Consider the following 20,408-nt stretch of genomic DNA (forward strand, 5'->3'; position numbering starts at 1 on the left):
AATTCTTTTCAAGACAAGGTATCAAAACTTAAGAAAAATCAGATAACCTAATTAGACAGCCTTATACTTATTTAAGTCAATGGAATAGAACAGAGAACTGAGAAACAGACCCACAAATACACAGAAAAATAATTTTCAACAAAGGTGCCAAACTAACTAAATGTAAAAAGAAAACTCCTTTCAACAAATGGTGCTTGGAACAACTCGATATATATTTGAAAAAAATGAAACTCAACCTCTAAGAGATACTACACACACGAAATTACTTCAAGATGGACCACAGATTTAACTATAGTTTCTAGAAGAAAAATAGGAGAAAACCTTTGCCCCTTGGAGTAAACAAAGATTTCTTAAGACACAAAAAGTGCTATCTGTAAAGGAAAAGCTTAACAAGAAGACCATCAAAATTAAAGCTTTTCCGGGGTACCTGGGTGGCTCATTCAATGAAGTGCCCAGCTCTTTGTTTTAGCTCAGGTCATGATCTCACGGTTCGTGGGTTCAAGCTCCGCATTGGGCTCTGCGATGATAGTGCAGAGACTGCTTGGGATCCTCTCTCTCCCTTTCTCTCTCTCTGCCCCTGCCCTGCTCATTCTCTCTCTCTCTCTCAAAATAAACAAATAGGGGTGCCTGGGTGGCTCAGTCAGTTAAGCATCTGACTCTTGGTTTCTGCTCAGGTCATGATCTCACAGTTTGTGAGTTTGAGCCCCGCACTGGGCTCAGAGCTAATGGTGCAGAGCCTGCTTGGGATTCTCTCTCTCTCCCTGTCTCTGCCCCTCCCCTGATCGTGCTCTCTCTCTCCTTCTCTCTCTCTCTCTCTCAAAATAAATAAACTTAAATAACTAATTAAAACTTTCCTTATCAATAGACACCATAAAGAAAATTGAAAGGCAAACCAAACTGGAAGAAAATGTTCATGATGTGTGTATCTGATAAAGAACTACACAGCATTAATAGAACAACAAATAAACCAATTAAAAACTGAGCAAAGGACTTGAAAAGACACTGCACAAAAGATACACCAATGACCAACAGGCCCATGAAAAGGCACTCCACATTATGAGTCATTAGAGAAACACAAATTAAAACCATAATTAGAGTATTTCAGACTTGTTAGGAGGACTAAAATTAAAATACCGACCATACCAAATGTTGGCAAGGATGTGGAAATACTGGAATTCTCGTTGGTTGATGGTGAAAGAGTAAAATGGTACAACCACTTGGGAAAAGTTTGAGTATTATAAAGTTAAACATATACATATCTACCCTAGGACCCACCTGTTCTATTCTTAGCTATAGTACCCAACAGAATCCAAAACACTCATCCACAAAAAGATTTGCACAAGAATTATTTACACCTTCATTCATAATAGCTCTAAACTAGACATAACTCAAATGTTCAACCAAAAAAGGAATACATAAATTGTGGCATAATCGTATCAGGAATATACCAATACACGTAACCACGTGGATGAACCTCAAAACATTATGGTGCCTGAAAGTAACAGACACACAAGAGTACATACATATTACGATTCCATTCATGTGAAGTTTAATAATAGGTAAAATTCATCTATGGTGACAAAAACCAGGAAAGGTAATGCCAATTAAGGGTTTGAATTAACTGGTAGGGGGCACATAGAAACTTCCTGGGTGCAGAAATATCCTACATCTTCAGTAGGGTACCGATTAAACGGGAATATTCATTTGTCAAAACTCACCAGAATACACACTTAAGATTTAAATTTTATCTCAATTTTATGTAAATTTTATTTCAATATAAAAAGAAAAAAATTCACTTATGAAAATTTCAACAGTCTCCAATAGGATGAAATTATATTTTTCGGAGCAGCATATTTTGAAGCAAATCCCAAGAGAACTTTATTTTTAATCACTTAAGATTTAAGGAGGACTGTAAAAGTAAAAATTCAGGGGCGCCTGGGTGGCTCAGCTGGTTAAGCGTCCAACTCCGGCTCAGGTCCTGATCTCAGTGAGTGAGTTTGAGCCCCACACTGGGCTCTCTATTATCAGCTCGGAGTCCACTTCAGATCCTCTGTCCCCCTCTATCTCCCCCCCCCCCCCCCCCCCCCCTTGCATGTGCATGCAAACTCTCTCTCAAAAATTAACATTCAAAAAAAAAAAGTAAAAATTTAGATATCCTATCAAATTTATTAACACGAATACTGCTCTGAAATGTAAGGAGCTCAAAAGAGAACTACTGTGGCCTCTCTTTCCACTTAAGACCAACTGGTTTTGTGATACTACAACCTTTAAGTAGAATGCCAATGGACTAAATTCTTATGTAAATGGAAAAAGGTAACAGGAAGTAAAATAAAAAAATATATATAGTAAAAGGAAGGCATCATACCTGTTGGGAGAGGTATATATATCCTTTTTTCTAATCTCCTTCTCAAAGCTTCATCAATGTCCCATGGGAAATTAGTAGCAGCCAATACCATAACCATTTTGGAAGGATCATCATTCTCTAAAGCTCCTCCAACTCCTATAAATGGTAAGGGCAAAAGAAGGAGTTTTTCTTACTGTTCCTTATTCTTCCATTCAACTCACATCTCTAAGCATCAGCCACAGGCTTCGTCATAGGCTCAATGACGAAAATAATGCAGTCCTTCTGACCTCTGTATGGTGGCAGAACCAGACACATCAACAGATAACTACAAAACAAGGAGGTAACGATTTACATCATCTAATCCAATAAGAAAAATATTTTTTTTCTGTAAGAAAATGAATATAGATTTAATTTGCTCTGAAAAGAAAAGGCATGGGAGATTATGCTGTTTTCTTCCTTATTTTTTTAAATCATGAAGTTCCTCAAAAAAAATTTTATTTTAGTTGTCAGTCTAATTTATTTTCTCAAGAATAAAAAGGTTCACATCTACTAATGTACTAGCATGCAATCATAACATTTGTTGCAGGTTATATACTGCAACAATTTTATCCTTCAAACTTCTAAGTGACTTGTTAAAAATCAACAAGAAATTTGAGAATAAACCTAATAATCAGTCACTACTGAAAACAGCATTTCTTTTCATACCAAACAAAATGTATGCACATTGAGTCTACTTTTTCAGAATTAAAATTTTAGAATAAGAAGCTTCAGATTACACAATGGCAACTCTGGAAAATGTTCAGTGAAAAAAAAAAACATCAAACACTCCACAAAGTTTATTGATAAGAGTTTCTAGTTGTAGCCTGGCATAACAAAGTAGAGAATTTATTTTTTTTTAATTTTTTTTAATGTTTATTTCTTTTTCAGAGAGAGAGAGAGAGACACGTCAGTGGGGAGGGGCAGAGGGAGAGGGAGACACAGAATCTGAAGCAGGCTCCCGGCTCTGAGCTGTCAGCACAGAGTCCAATGCAGGGCTCCAACCCACGAACCATGAGATCGTGACCTGAGCCGAAGTCAGACATTTAACCGAATGAGCCACCCAGGCGCCCCACAAAGTAGTGAATTTAAAGCAACCCAGTTCAATACGGTATTTTCTTAATAAATTATTACTAAACTCCTGATTCAACCATTGCCACAAAGAATCAAGCTCTCCAGGCTGCCTGTGTGGCTTAGTTGTTAAGTATCTGACTTTGACTCAGGTTATGATCTCATAGTTTGTGAGTTCGAGCCCCACACTGGGTGAGCTCAAGACCTGCTTGGGTAGCCCCGCTTCTCTCTCTCTTCTTCTCCCTCTATCTTTCTATCTGCCCCTCCTGGGATTTTCTCTCTGCCCTTCACTCACTTGTGCCCTTTCTCTCTTTCTCTCTCTTTCTCTCACTCTCTCTTTCTCTCTCTCTCTCTCAAAAAAAAAAAAAAAAGAAAGAAAGAAAAAGTAATCAAGCTATCCAACTAATAAGCAACAGAACTGTAGTCACAAATACCCCTCGATGAAATTCAGCTAAATTTATATTCAGTGATATTTTTAAAACATCTAATAGGTTTCCTCTAGATCCCTCCCCAAAAATATAACACACTCACTCTTTTCTTTCATACTTCAGCAGAAATTAAAATGATAAACATTTTGAGGGGAGGACTTGTACTACATTGTTTTATGTATCTTACAGTGCCTGGCACCATATAGAACACACACTACAAGTATTCAGTAAGTATCTATAGCTGGTGTATAACCTTATTTGTTTTGAAACAGCACATTCTGGATATTAACACATTTTACATATACCACACAACTACCAGAATAATAAACCTCTAAAAGAAGGCTCTGGCCCATCACTCTCTTCCTTCAATGACATTCCTTTGTCTGAAAAACTTCTGCCAAAGCTTCAAAGCCCAACTCAGCTATTCCCTTCCATGATTCCCTTAGTCTGGGTGGCACCTTTCCTACTGCGTTTTCACTACACCCAGAGGTCAGTTCTACCACACAACTTATAATGTATTGTTAAGTTGCCTGCTTCCCAACTAGACCAGTGGTTCTACTTTCTGGTTTCATGCTCCTTTTATTTTTTTTTAAGTTTATTTATTTAGTTTGAGACAGAGAGAGAGACAGAGGGAGAGAGAGAGAATCCCAAGCAGGCTCCGAGCTGTCAGCACAGAGCCTGCCCGACGCAGGGCTCGAACCCATGAACCGTGAGATCACGACCTGAGCTGAAATCGAGAATCAGACATTTAACCAACTGCGCCACCCAGGTGCCCCTCAGGCTCCTTTTACACTCTTAAAAATTATTGAGCTCCAAAGAGCTTTTGTCTGTGTGTAATGTAACTATCAATATTTAGCATGAGAAATTAAAATGGAGAATTTTTAAAAATATTAATTCATTTTAATATAATAATGAATCTATTATTTGTTAATGTAAATAACATTTTATGAAAAATAACTATGATTTTCAAAACCAAAAAGAAACCAGTAAGAAGAGTGGCATTTTCTTACATTTTTGTAAATCTCTTTAATGTCTGACTCAACAGAGAACAGCTGGATTTTCATATCTGCTTCTGCTTTCCATCTATTATGACATCCGAAATGTCTTGTAGTCTCTGAAAAACTACACTGTATTCTCGGGGAGAGAATGAGAATCAGAAAGAGCAAATAACGTCTTGATATTATCATGAAAATAGTTTAGCCTTTGCAGACCTTTTCAAAGGGTCTTAAAGGGGTCCTGGGGCCCCGGACCACATCTCCGGAACCTCTGCTCTTAATAGTTAAGTCCTTGCAGACCATGACGTTCCTTTTCTTTGTAACTTCAGAACCTGAAATGGTACGTGATTCATGACAGGTATGCAAGAAGTGCTTTTCCTGAGTGCACGAACAAATGGGGGGGATGAACAAATGATCACAAATAAATTCGGGCTGCCTTCTAGTCCCTTCCCTGACAATTTCCACAATACGAATCTCCACAAAATTCAAAAAGGAAATATAATGGTTGGGTGACAGTAATTAAACATCAATTACCATCCATCTGAATGAGTAGTTCAGACTTGACTCTGCGACTTGCCTCGTGTTCATCAGAGGTTCCTCTTCGACTGCAGATGGAATCTATCTCATCAATGAAGATTGTGGTGGGTGCATAAAATCTAGCCTTTGTGAAAAATATTTTAAAGAAACCATTTAATGAGCTCATAAAATAATCTGATTTTTTTAATGCCATTTCCTCCTCCTAAGGAAATGGTAAAAACAAAAAGAGAAGAAATTTTGCACTGCTTTAATGTCACCATGTGGTTACCAACAGGGATTAAATCATTTATATCACATAAAGGAAATTTCTAAAAATAAAAGCTATATGGTTGGTGAAGGTAGCTGACATACATGGGGATTCATAATACTATTATTTATACTTTCTGTATTTGAAAATTTCCAAAATACAAATCTTTTTAAAGACAAATTACCAATCACCATCCTCAAACATACATACTTTCTTAAATAACTACCGCAAATCCCTTATGAAAAAGGAACAAACGTCAATGATAGATCAATTTGATTTTTAAAATATACATTACAAAATACTCTGCTCAACCAGCTCATTAGAAATACAGAAATATCAAACATACACAATTCCAAAGTGTCTTCAACCCTCACTGCAAAGGATGCTGAAGGGCCTTCTCTTATGTCAGAGAGGAAAACACACATCAACTACTCCACAAAACCCACTACCCCATATCTTACTCATGGGTCAAGAACTGTTCAACTGTAAGTCCATTTGCCCTTTGAAAAACAGATCCCCAGGTGAATGGATCTAGATTTATAGGGATATCATTTGTCTACACAAACAGTACTTTGAAATCTGAATATATAGATCATCACTCACCATTTCAAACAACAGACGGACTAACTTCTCAGATTCACCTCTATATTTAGATGTCAATGTAGAAGAGGAAACATTGAAGAATGTTGTGCCACATTCGGTGGCAACAGCTTTAGCTAGCATAGTCTTCCCAGTGCCGGGGGGTCCAACCATCAGTACGCCCTGAAATTTCAAAAGATGTATTTAAATGTTTTATCAGATTAAAATACATTCTTATAAAGTATCATCAGCTATTGGCATACATAAAAATCCCCATCAAAAGGTAAACCCAATTATCACAGTGAAATCATGGTGCATTTGATATGAGTATCATTTTACAGAGTAAGAAAAAATGAAGACTGATTTCATAAAATGTCTCGAATCAGAGGTAGTCAGAAATGGGTGTTACAACAAAAGGCCCAGACAAGAAGAAATCTTCTGATACATTTCGAAAGAACCTACCCAGGGGCACCTGGGTGGCTCAGTTGGTTAAGCGTTCAACTCTTGGTTTCGGCTCAGGTTATGATCTCACGGTTCATGAGTTTGAGCCACACTCTGGGCTCTGTGCTGTCAGTGTGGAGTCTGCTTGGGTTTCTCTCTCTCTTAGTCTCTCTCTGGTCCTCCCCCACTCATACTCTCACTCTCAAAATAAACAAATAAATTAAAAAAAAAAAAAAAAAAGAACCGACCCAATTTTCTTAAACCTGGAAGAAGATACGTATGTATAGTCTTGAGCACTGCTTAAGAATGACTGCTCTATTTAAACATAAAATAAAACCTTTTCTACCAAATCTAGTAGAATTACATATTCCTTGCCCTCCTAAGGGACAAAACCAATCTTCCACAGTACATAATACACAGTTTTTAATCAAAACTAGATCTACTTATCAGCTAGTAAGGTAACTGAAATCTAGTGGCAATTCAAGCATAACCAATTTAGCTAGCATTTCGTCAGCTTAATGTGCTAGACAATAGTTTACATACGGTAGTGTTACCGATGGAAGAGCCACTAAATATAACAGACTCAAAACTACATTTCAGTTACTTAATACCTTTGAAAACAAAACTATTCTGTAAAAATAAATCAATAAGGAGTAAAAATTATTCAAGAACACCAATCCTTTAGTGTTGAAGACTACTGGATTTTCAGATACTTCCTATTTTCTTCTGACACTTTTAATGGGAGTGCAGATATATAGGTGACGTTACATTTCTTTTGTATAATAGTGGATGATCTTAATAATTCCTTCCCATTTATTTGGCTTAATAAGCTTCTGGGGATTTACATTTTGAAAACTATGTGCACATAAAAGTTTCAGAAATTTAGAAACTGTCCAAACCCTTTTCTAGTGTAAAAATTAAGAAAAGGAAAACTCTTTTAAAATAGAGCCTGGAGGCCAGAAGGGGGAGCTCTCACACCCTACAACCCCTAGTCGATTGCAGACCCAAGGGGAAGAGATCGGTCTTGCAAGTCTATGCTACCTTAGCTACTTTACCACCCCAGCAGGAGGAAGAAAGGTTTTCCTACTCCCCTGGCAACAGTCCAGCCAATGAAAGAGTGTCATAACCCAGCGAATGAAAAACCACTATACTTTAACCTTACACTTTGCTCCAATAGATTTTCCTTTTCTTTTTTTTTTAATGTTTATTTATTTCGACAGAGAGAGAAGCAGCAGTGTGGAGGGGGTGCAGAGAGAGAGAGAGAGTGAGAGCGAGGGAGATTCCCAAGCAGGCTTCCTGCTGTCAGTGCAGAGGCCAACTCAGTACTCTAAATCAAGAGTCCGACAGTCAGATGCTTAGCTGACTGAGCCACCCAGGAGCCCCTCCAATACACTTTTTCTTTGCAACAGGCCTCCCAATTTCTCCTTTCCTCTATAAAAGAGTGTTCCTCTCCTTTGTTCTCCAGTCTTGCCTATGGTTCTGCCATAGCTTGCTTGTCCTAAATTGCAATTCTCTGCTATTCCTAAATAAACCCAGTTTTTGCTGATAAAGTAACTGAGTTTTATTTTTCAGGTTAACACAGCTATAGAATTCAGACACCCAGAAAGAGCAGAGGTCACTAGGATTTAAAACACTACTTTTATAAAAAGTATTTTGCTTTGCAAGGAGCCTTTAACGGTGCATGAGATTGGTATTTTGGCAACTGTAAAAACAACTAATATAGCACAGCTATAGCCAAATTCATTATTTCTTTTTCTAATGTCCCCTTTGAATGCCCTTCTCAGTTCCTGTAATGTCCTTCAATGGGGCCACCTCCAACAGGAGCTAATTTCCAAAATTAGCATCTGTACATAGATAGATTCACACAGTACAGTATTTATAAACGTCAGCTCCTCTTTCAATTATCTCCTCGGTTTCCTGTATCTCCTTCTCTATCGGCTCCTTCCCTCAGTATATAAACAGATTTAAATCTGTCCTGTTAACAAAAAATCCTTCACTCGACCCTACATATCCTCTAGCTACTATTCACCTCGCCTTCCCTTCTCAGCCAACCTTCTTAAAGAAATGGTATGTGTTTACTATTTTTTCTTTATGAGCTACAATCCGCCTTCCGCCTCCACTAATTCACTAAAACTGCCTAATTTACTAATGCCAGGGTCATTTTTCAACTTCTGTCGTTTCTCCTTCTCTCTGTCCATTGACGGTGCTGATACCTAACGGTCATTCCCTCTTCCTGAAACGCTTTCTCCCTGGGTTAATTCTATGACCCTCTTCCTTCCCTGAGACTCCTCCTACTTGGGACTCTCTTCAGTGCCTTTCGGGTCTCCTCTTCCTCTGCCCTTTACATTCTCAAAGCGATTCCAAGCCTTTTGCTCTTTTCCCTTTATAGACCTCCTTGAACCATCTCATCCACATGCATATTCTCACTATTTTAATTTAAATCCAAACTCTGTCCTAAGCTCCACACCTCTATTTCCGATTACTTGCTGAGTATTTACCTAAACATATTTTGTTTCTATTTAAACCTGCACCTCTTCTCAATTTCCAGTATCAGTTTATAGTATGCATGCTGTATAATAAAGAATTTGGCTGTTTTTTCCCCCCAGTTCCTGGGAGGTGGAGACCACAAATCCTCGGAATTTCCAAAGTGACAGGAGTGTCTTTGTCGTTTCATTTGAATCCTGAAATTTTATGTTAATGTGGTGACTCATGGTAGGCCCCTATATAGTTTATGCTAATGAGATAATTCAGATGGTAGCTGGCCTTGCCAGAAAAACCAACCATAGGATCAGAGCGTTAGGACTTTGAGCCAACTTTGGGTTGAGTGATGTCAACCAGACCTCTAGAGAAAGGAGACTGGAGACTGAGACACGTGGGCAGTGATTCAATCAATCCCAGCTATGTAATGAAACCCCAATAAAAACCCTCCACAGTGAAGCTTGAGTGAGCTTCCTTGCTGGCAGGACTCTATGTGTTGTCACACACCCATGTGCTAGGAGGGCAAAGCAACCTGACTCTATGGACAAAAAAACAACAGCAGCTTCGCTTCCGGCATCCTCCTGATCTTGCCCCTATGCGCTTCTTCCCTTGGCTAGTCCCGATTTGCCTCCATTTGCTATGATAAAAATTGTGATTGTAAGTACAGTGCTTTCCTAAGGTCTGTGAGTCATTCTAGAGAATTGCCAAATCTAAGGGGATAGTAAGAACCCCCAAATTTATAGCCAGCTGGCCAGAAGTGAAGGAGACCTGGGGACGCCCAAGTAGGCAGCTGGCATCTGAAGTGAGGACAGTCCCACGGACAAGTGCCTTCAACCTATGAGGTTTGGCCCAAAGTAGCTGGTGACCCAAGTAACTGCACGCTCCTTCAATTAAGCCTGGAATTTGGGGGTCATACAACTTGTCCCTCTTCCTCATCCCTATAAACTATTAGTCATATCTTTTATGTATCTCATAAATCCACCCATTGTTCACTGGCCAAATAACAAATGCCTTTGTTCAGGTCCTCACTGTTCAGCTCGACTGGTGCAACATCTTCTTAATCAGATTCCTCATCTATGCCCATCTCCAGTCCATCCTCCATACTTCTGGTCAAGGTGATCTTTCTACGTTTGCAAATCACCCTCCTGCTAAAGACTTACAGAGCTTGGGGCGCCCGGGTGACTCAGTCGGTTAAGCCTCCAACTCTTGATTTCGGCTCGGGTCACGATCCCACAGTTTTTGAGTTCAAGCCCTTCGTCAGGCTCCACGCTGACAGCACTGAGTCCACTTGGGATTCTCTCTCCCTCTCTCTCTGCCCCTCCCCCCCTGCTTGCTCTCTTTCTCTCAAAATAAATAAGAGAACTTTATAAAAAAAAGATTTACAGGGCTCATCGTGATAGGTGGGTGCATGCCTACTATTCCTGCTGTCTTAAAGCTCTTTTTTTTTTTTTAACGTTTTTTTATTTATTTTTGAGACAGAGAGAGACAGAGCATGAACAGGGGAGGGTCACAGAGAGGGAGACACAGAATCTGAAACAGGCTCCAGGCTCCGAGCGGTCAGCACAGAGCCCGACGCGGGGCTCGAACTCACGGACCGCGAGATCATGACCTGACCCGAAGTCGGCCACTTAACCGACTGAGCCACCCAGGAGCCCCTTAAACCTCCTTTAAATACCTACTTTTAAATACCTACTTTTCTCTCTTTTAAATATCGTTTTAACAGTTACAATAAAAAGGGAATATACAGTAATATGTTACCAAAATTTGGTAGATTTGTAACAGTCCACAAAAGTTTTTAAATTGTAGAAGACAATCAAAATGCTATGGGTATTCCAAGCTATTTGTGTAAATACACAATTTCTCCTCTTCTTTACTGTAAGGCATGTCCAAAGAGAAAGAGATATTGAGAAGAGAAACAGACCTTCCTACGTCATTCAGAAGGGCAAAGTAAGATCATGGTTTTATTTCACTCCACCAGTCAGATTTGCCTGTGACTAAGACCAAACAAAGTTCCAGGCAGCCATTGTCAGAAGGTTCTTTTTTAAGATGCCAAATAAAAGCAACGGACTTGGGAACTAGCCCTGGGCAGACTTTTTAATCTGAAGTAGAGGGCATGTCTTAGAATTATACCATGCTTAACTGAAGTGACCAAAATTATTAACAGTGAGAAACACGTCAACTTTTAGAAAGGCATTTATTTGATCAAACACTTATTCTATGAGATTCCCTGCTGTTTAGGGGCACCTGGCTGGCTCTGTTGGGAGAGCATGCGACTCCTGACCTTGAGGTCGTTGAGTCTGAGCCCCAGGTGAGGTGTACAGATTACCAAATAAATAAATAAGTAAATAAGTAAATAAATAAATAGACTCTTTAATTTGCTTCTTAATTTTTTTATCTACAGAAACAGACATCTAGAAAATTCTTAAAGCTAATCCCTAGCTTGGCAAACCTGAGGGGCGTGACTTAACTGAAGACGGTAATTTCAACACTCTGTCCCTCTCTTGCCATGCAGAGGCAACACACCTCAACTACAAATTCAAATCCAGGTATTTAGGGGGTACACAAACCTTTTACTCACTGTGCTAACAAACACATAAAGAAACCACAATGGTGTCTTTCATTATCACGTAAGCCACACTTTTATACCTATTTTATTTTAATACATGCTCACCTTCCACGGCCTTCTAATCCCTTTGAAAAAGTCAGGCATCCACATTGGCAGAACAACAGCTTCCCTGAGCAACTTCTTAGCTTCTTCCAAATCTGCTATGTCATCCCTTTGCAACGACAGCAAAGTTTCGTGTTTATTCAAGGACACCTCTGACTTTTGGGCAATACTAATTCTTTTAAATTTTTTATTTATGAAGTTATTATTACATTAAGAACATGATTTAATTAATACTGCATAAAATGATCAGTGAAAACATATGGCAGTTATTAATTAGGACATATTATTCAATTAACAACCTTCATCAGTTATGGCAACATCAAATTAACATGTAAAATGTCTTGGTTATATTTTGAAAGAATTGTCCTGTCAATCCTACACACTCATATATTAGGCATGAAGTCACAGTCAGGAAGATTAATGGATAATAAGAAAAGACTCACACCAGGCCACCCAATAACGTGCTTTCTCTGCTACTTTAATTTAAGAACTTAAAGACTAACCAATGAATGCTAGGATTCCTGGATACGATGTCTCTCTCAAGAGTTTCTACCAGATCCTTATCATAGCCCGCACCATCAAATTTGGGAATTTCACCATCACTTGCACCGTCTTGCATATTCTTCCTTCCCTGGAGACAGATATAAAAACAGTACTGTTCAATAACAAAAGATCATTTTAGGGGCGGCTGGGTGGCTCAGTTGGTTGAACGTCCAACTCTAGATTTTGGCTCAGGTCATGATCTCACGGTTTGTGGGATCGAGCCCCGCCTTGGGCTCTGTGCCGACAACTCAGAGCCTGCTTGCGCTTCCCTCTCTCTTCCTCTCTGCCCCCTCCTGACACATGCACTCTTTCTCTCAAAATAAATAAACATTTTTTAAAAACACACAAAAAAAGATAATTTTAATTAACATCACTGAGTTTCAAAATATAATGTAATCATTTTAAATAATTTTTTTGTTATTTTAAGATAGTGTTTTCTGATTACCCAAATGCTACCCTTCCTTGTTCATTTCCTCAGAAACAGATGAATTGGCCAACTTTATTATCCACTCCTTCAAATTTACATCCGTGGACGGACAGTTGCAAGTAAGACTAAAATGACCCTTGCTAGATATTTCTGAATTTGTGGATGCAGGAAATTTCCACCACCACCAGAGAATACACAGACTATTAATGCAGAGGACAAAACAACCTTAATTCACTGAGAACCTACTACATGCCAATGAATCTCACATATAACTATCTCATTTAATACTCACAACAAGGTAGGTATTATTATCCTTATTTTTACAAATGAGGACCTAGGACTCAGGTGAAATAACTTAATCACCCATAATTATTAAATGGCAGAGTAGAGATTTTAATGCATCTCTTCCTGACTCCCCGAACCCGTGCCCTTTGCACAACATCAGACCATCTCATGCCTAATGGAGTCAGCTTACAGCTTAAGAGCTTTACAAACTATGACATCCTTCAAAGCAACCAAGAAGAGGCTGCATATAGGGAAAGAGTTGGGACTCTGAACTGCTTCTTACAAAGCCTTTTCCCTGTTACTCTAAGCGCCCCTCAGGATTCAGGGGTTTCTTCCTAGTAAGGTCCTTGGACCACATCATAAAGTCATTGTAGTGATAATGGTAAAAGGACCTTTTTAAGTGGTGCTATTAAGACCACTAAAGCAATATACTTTACCCCAATTCTTCATTTAATAATATGGTGGCTTTAAAAAAAGAATTACATGCTCTGTTTTCCATGGGGTTCTGCCAAGATTTACTCAGCTTTGAAGAGCTTGAAATGAAATGTGCTCAGTTGCTAGAGATAGTTCAACCAATGGAACGACGTCAGAGGACAGAGCCAAATACCTCCCCAGAGCTTCAGCCCCACAGTTACTGTCTAATACAAAAACGAAAGGGAAAGTAGTCAAAAAATGAGTCAATATCCTAAGCTTAAATCTGAAGGGAGAGAACAGCAATGAACCCCTCCTACCACACTTCATCTGAGATACACCATAGGCTTGACCATAAGTGCCGACAGGGGACTAAATGGCTCCCTTTGGGCAAATGCTCTAGTTCATTAAGCCACTAGGTAAATGACCAAATAGTGATTTTGGTGACTCGACCCAAAAAATGAATAATTTTCTGTTTCTAGGTAGCACAGTGCCACTATCAAGCTGAATTTTCAGAAAGATTCTTGTATTTCAGATGATAGATATTAATATTGACACTATGAAAAAGAGTAAATTTCGGGGCGCCTGGGTGGCTCAGTCAGTTAAGCATCCAATTTCAGCTCGGGTCACGATCCCACAGTTCATGAGTTCAAGCACTGCATGGGGCTCTGTGCTGACAGCTCAGAGCCTGGAGCCTGCTTCGGATTCTGTGTCTCCCTCTCTCTCCGCCCCTCCCTCTCTTGTGCTCTGTCTCTGTCTCTCTCCCTCTCTCAAAAATAAATAAACATTAAAAAAAAAAAAAGAGTAAATTTCTGGCATACCTACACAACAAACATTACATCTACAAATTTAAAATGAGCTCGGTCTAGAATCACATTTTATAATACAGGTAGGGCACAGTTACAAAGCCACATTCAAAACAAATCACCAGAAACTAATCCCTTTAAAAACTCTTCCAGGGCCCAGTCTGTTGAGCATCCAGCTCTTGACTTCAGCTCAGGTCATGATCTCACAGTTTGTGGGTTCAAGCCCCGCATCCGGCTCTGCACTTGGGATTCTCTCTCTCTTCCCCTCCCCTGCTCGTGCTCTCTTTCTCTCTCAAAATAAATACACTTAAAAAAAAAAAAAAAACACCTCTTCTAGAAATAAATCAACTAAAGCATGCAACAGAAACTGATATATCTGAGACTTAAGTCTCGAAATGGCATCATAATTTAAGACCTGCCAAAAAATTACTATTAAAAAATGTAGGTAGACATCCATTTTAATATGAATGTCCAAGTGGTAGGAAAGACTTGATAAATACTACCAAGAGAAAGAAAAAGCTGTACACTTATCTGAAAGTAATAGAAGTCAGAGGATTTTTAAGAATAATAAATACGTGAGCATCTGTCTAACACATTTCATTGTGCAGTAGGTTGTATCGGTGAATGCATATACACTATCTGCCCTCATTGAGCATCTAGTCTGGTAGGGGAAACAGGGAACAAGTAAACAAAACAAAAACACACATAATCATAAACTGCGAAATGCTACGAAAAATGTGGGTGGTCAGGGTGGCTAAAAGGTATTGAGCAAATAAAACAGATTGGAGAGGAAGGCAGGGGCCAGCTCACCTAGGCCCCTGCAGGTCACAGTGAGGAGTTTGGATTTTATTCTAAGTGCACGGGGAAATTTCTGAAATGTGTTCAATAGGGAAGTAACAGGATCCGATTTACATTTTTAAATGATCCTTCTGCCTACCATGTGGGAAAAGGATGGGGTGGAGGGAGGAGAAGCAGCAGAGAAAGAAAAGCCTCTATTACACTACTCAAGGTCAAGCCTCTTAATTCGCAGAAGAGGAAATATAGGTGTAAGCCAGTCAAATGACCTGCCCTAGAATCCAAAGTTTATCAAAGGTAGAGATGAGATCTGAGTACAAATAAAGCAAAAAAGATTCTAGGAACTTTTACAAATCAAAATGGTGACGTTATTAAAGAAAAAAATTAGGGAAACTAAAAGTAAATCATTTGGTTACATTGAGAAATCAACAAAATAGGTGACCATTATCCTTCAAAACAAATACCCAGCTAACCCGGAATAGGGATATCAAATATAAGTAACTGTAGTTTCAGTTCATGGGCTAGACTAACTGTAATACCTAAAAGGGACTGAGTTTTCAGGCAACTAAGATAACCTCACCCAAGATATTATTACCTGTACAGTTTATCAATGATAACAATACTAGCTGCAATAACACTGAAATGATCTCAGAATTCTTTGCTTAGATTTTCACATTAATTGACAAAGGTCAACACTAGCAAGAATCTGATATTTAGCATGAAGTCTAACAGCCCTTTTTCCTCAAAATATTTTAGTATCTTTTTGCTAACATCTCAATTACCCTTATCAAGAAAGATTTGTTAATGATCTTTCATTAGTATTGGCTCATCGTTCTATTTGAAAAAAAAAATGAGGCTAAAATTAGCAACTAACCCAATATTAGATAGAGTCCATTAATAACACAGCTTGGCCTAAAGCACAAACAACGGTTTTTGCATTTTATTGTGTGCCTCCCCACAGGGGCAGATGAAGTGGAAGATGGTCAGTTACAGCTCTGAGTCTTGCGTTTCAGGTGACAAGTGAATTAGACCCAGAGAAGGATACCCAGGGTGAGAAAGGATTGAAAAACCACATCATATAGAGGAGAATCAAGGACACCAGAGACATTTAATGTAAAGAAGAAAACACTAACGGAGCCACATGACCAACTGACCTGTTCACCTCCATCTCCTCTATCTTATTCTAAAAGAAAGAACTGGGACCAATAGAAAGTGACAAAGGATATAAATTTCAGATCAGCAAAACAATTTTCTAACAATGGGTTCTGTCTAACAAAGGGGTCATTGCTCTTGTTAGGTGGTGAGCTACCCAACATCAGAATTACTAGCTAATTAGTAATAAAAAGCCACTGGCCCACAGTCCCAGTGATGTCTAAGTTCATCTCAACTGAGGTCAGCAACATCACGCCAGTAGTTTGGAATCGGTCATAGAAGTACTTATACTACAGAAATCAGCTGATGGTATAAATCGGGGCTTGATTGTTTTGTTAACAGTCTAGACTTAAGAAAATAAGGGGGGGAATGTTAATGCAGGTGAAACTTAAAAGTATGTCATTTCCACAGTTGTTACTTCATAAATAGCGCAGAAATTAAGGAAATATTTTTCCGGTATCTGAAAACCATGATCCGATTCATCGAAGTTGCTCAAATACCTGATGAATGAATGAACTACCGACATACATTTCTATTGTTACACTTTCATCTTACTTGTTAATGAAAAAAAAATACCACCCAACATTCATGTCAGAACTACATTTCTCTTCATCTGTTAACTGCAACCATAGGTTGGCCACAGATACAAGATTAGTAAAAATCAGCAGAGGCCTTGTGTGAGAGTCCATTAGCTCTACAAAATTTACAATAATAGTACTATATATTTTATGATTTGTAATGATGTGCTACACATCCTTAACATCAGATTTATAACAAATGTGTGAATGTGTATATACACACACATTTTCAGGAAACTAGTTACTGAACGTTTACCAGTACACTACTAGTTAGATGATCATCGTTCGTCAAATAGTACCCATATGATGGTATCCTTTTCTTCAAGGAAAAAAAAGTTTTCTTCAAGTCACTGTTTATCTGTACAAGGACCCATCAACAGCTCTCAATCCAGTTTATAACATCTCTCCACATCAGACATCCAGACATCCCTACACTTACTCAGGGATGATAAGGAAAGGATTCAAAAAGGGTCATTTGTTACATGAAATTCAATGAAATAAAGTCATTGACATGTAATAATTTTAAATTAATTCTATTAATATAATTTACCATGCTTTATTCTGAATTCTATTTAAAAGCACATACAGCTTTAATCAGGAGATCATAATGGAAGCACTGCTCATTTCACTAAGAGTTAATTCACCATAGAGCCATAGTCTGAAAATACTTGAGAATCAGAGTTTTATGAATTAAACTTATTTTCGGTTGTAGTACAAAAACATTTCCTCTGCTACCTAATATTTTTAAACCATCTTTTTTCAATAAAAAAAATGCATTTATTATTTCTGCGTCTATTTCTATACCGACCCTAGGTTTAAACAGTTAAATAATAATACATCAAGGGGCACCTGGCCGGCTCAACTGGTGGAGCACGTGACTCTTGATCTCAGAGTTGTGGGCTTGAGCCCCCTGTTGGGTATAGAGATTACTCAGAAAGATAAAAATCTTTAAAAAGAAATAATAATACATCGAACGTTCTTAGGTACATTCAAATAAGACTGACAAATATAGCTGTAAAGGTGAACTGATTCTTCTGACTCCCTCTCATCAATAAGAAAATAATCAGCGTGAGGTCAGGAGTCACACTTTATTAGAGTCTGTATTCCCAGTCCCTGCAAAGTATGACTAATACAAAGTACGCACACAATAAAGGTGTGTTAAGTAAACAGGGTAACAAACTGGCTTATGATGAGTCTGTGGACCTCAGGGAGAGAAAAACTGTAAGGGCTGAACAACAGATCACCACACACAGTGATGGTTACTGATTTAAAAACCAGTATTTTTAAGCTTGGACCTCACTGGAAACCTGTCAACAGTTTTAAAAAAAGAGCGGGGGGGGGGGGGAGGTAGGGGGGGTGCTTAATCACTCTCAGAAAAGGAGCTGGAAGATCTTATAAAAGGCATCCGTGATACATTAAAATAAGACAGTAAGCGTTTTCAAACAAGAGGCTGCATAGCATACCGATTAAAAGCCCAGGTGTTCAAAGAGTTCAACTCCTAGCTCCCGCACCAACTTGTGCAGGTGCGATGCTGGTGCCTCAATTTCTTCATATGTAGAACAGGGGAAATAATGCTGAGGTCACAGAAACTTATAGGAATTAAGTAAGCCACCATATATATAAAGCTTCAAACATCCAACGATACTGAGAATCTTGGGTGAGGTACAGAATTTCTCATGTCCTCACTTTTTTTTTTTTTACATCTATAAAGTTAAGCGTTGAAGTACAAATTCATCTGAGATCATGAGCTACTGTATACAAATATATAATTATATAATTTTTATACATATTCATGTAACTAAATACTTTTCCTCAAAATAATAGTGTCCTTACTATCGCCAATGCATTCTGAATTTTCTAGTCTACTCTCCTTTAAAAAAAAAAAAAGAAAAAAAAGCTGGTTGCAATACACAAAACTAATTTTAAAAAACCAACAGCACTGGGAACCAAAATATCTCTGAGGAGGCGTCCGATACAAGGTACTCATTTTCAAATTAGCTTTCAAAAGCAGTTTCACCTAAACTTCCTCGAACCCTATCACAGGTCTCAGTGAGTTTTAGGGACATGGTATTCTAATGGGTATTTGAGTGCTTACAATGATCATAACTGAACCACGTACGCTTTTCAAATACTAATAAACTTTGCATTCGTTTTTCTTAATTGTAGTCCCTTTTGTGTCCAGAGTGACTCAGAAGACATCTTTTATCTTCAAACAACTGTAGAGTTCTCTTTTTAAAAAAATAAAGGGCTTACTTTCCAGTGACATTCTGAGTACTTACATGTCAGTGAAAGAATAGGATTTAGAAAATTATTTGGAACTTTTTAAGAGAAAGACAATTTGCAATCTCCAGAAAAATCTGACATTCGACAAATGCTGCCTCATTGCTTTGTTCTTTGCTGACGAATCACATTAAAAATCAACATTTATTTAATTGTTCCGGGACTCTTTTCAAATCCAATCCATATTTTTAGTCTAGTTTGGTAGGGATATTCCATTAATATGAAAAAATCCTAAAATAAGGAGGAAAAAGATCTGTGACTTCACAAATTCCATTCCAAGCTCCATTCTGTAATCTATGACCTGGGGCTAGGTACTTCGGCTCTCTCCCTCGGTTTCTTCGGCTCTCTCCCTCGGTTTCTTCATTTGTAAAATGGGAAAAAGAGGACTACCTACTTCATGGGATGGTTTCATGGATTAATGTCTAATTGCTCTGAATGGTGCCCAGCGAGGAAGCATCCAAATAAACCAAGACCAAGGTTATTCTCTTGCGTTATGTGAAATTACGGTGAAAGCCTGGCATTTCCTCACACAGTTCTAAAAGTTTTCCTGAAAGCTACGAGCAGAGTGAGGGTTGGACTTTAGCCCCTACTTTATGTTCCAAAGTGCACGCCAGGGTTAACTGACAAAATGAAGAACAAGGAAAGAAACAAAAATGACAGATAACATAGAGATTTTTAAGTATCCATTCAGATGGCTTTTGATAATGGGGGGAAAATTTCACCAGCAGGAACAATTAATTAATTTATTGGTGTCCCTCATGAATCCCAAAAAGGATCGGAGATGGAATCACTTACTGTTTTATGGTATAATAGCTCTGACAAATTATCAATGTAAAAATATCTAATTCCTTTACTGTGTCCTAGCGAGGCAGACAAGTAGAATCTATCTCTGAATCTAGCTCATGAACAGAAATACTCCAAAAACACCGGTTGTATTCTACCAGACACAAGGCCTAGGAAGGTGGTCTGTGCAGAGTCCTTATCTACTAATTGAAATCATACATCATAAAAATATTCCAACACAGCATCTAATCTTTAAGGATAACAACTTGCTATTAGTGGTAAGTTATATTTTCATTATAAGTGTTCTGGTATCGACATGATGACATATCCTGAATCTCTAGCTAGGAAAATGTTCAACTTCTTGGTCGCAATTCAACAATCATCATCATTCATTTATGACGTCACAATGGAAATGGGAAATGCTATCGCTAAAAATCTAATTTTGTTTTCACTAAAACTAAAGCTAAAAGATGGGTCAGGTCATCCTGGCTGGCTCCCTACTCTATAAGATTATCTTCAGCCCA

General features: G+C 38.3%; 1 protein-coding gene across 2 annotated transcripts in view; it reads right to left on the minus strand.

The window, feature by feature from the left end:
- KATNAL1 (katanin catalytic subunit A1 like 1) overlaps positions 1-20,408 on the minus strand; it is an 83,170-nt gene that overhangs the window by 15,847 nt on the left and 46,915 nt on the right. For both annotated transcript variants that reach the window (XM_030308629.1, XM_030308639.1), the window contains exons 5-9: positions 12,328-12,455; positions 11,828-11,933; positions 6,262-6,420; positions 5,409-5,535; positions 2,366-2,500 (exon numbers count right to left, since the gene is read on the minus strand). In XM_030308629.1, coding sequence (XP_030164489.1) covers positions 2,366-2,500; positions 5,409-5,535; positions 6,262-6,420; positions 11,828-11,933; positions 12,328-12,455 — 655 coding nt within the window. The remainder of the gene's footprint in view (positions 1-2,365; positions 2,501-5,408; positions 5,536-6,261; positions 6,421-11,827; positions 11,934-12,327; positions 12,456-20,408) is intronic.

The sequence above is a fragment of the Lynx canadensis genome, chromosome A1 (assembly GCF_007474595.2).
Source record: "Lynx canadensis isolate LIC74 chromosome A1, mLynCan4.pri.v2, whole genome shotgun sequence".
Taxonomy (NCBI): Eukaryota; Metazoa; Chordata; class Mammalia; order Carnivora; family Felidae; genus Lynx; species Lynx canadensis.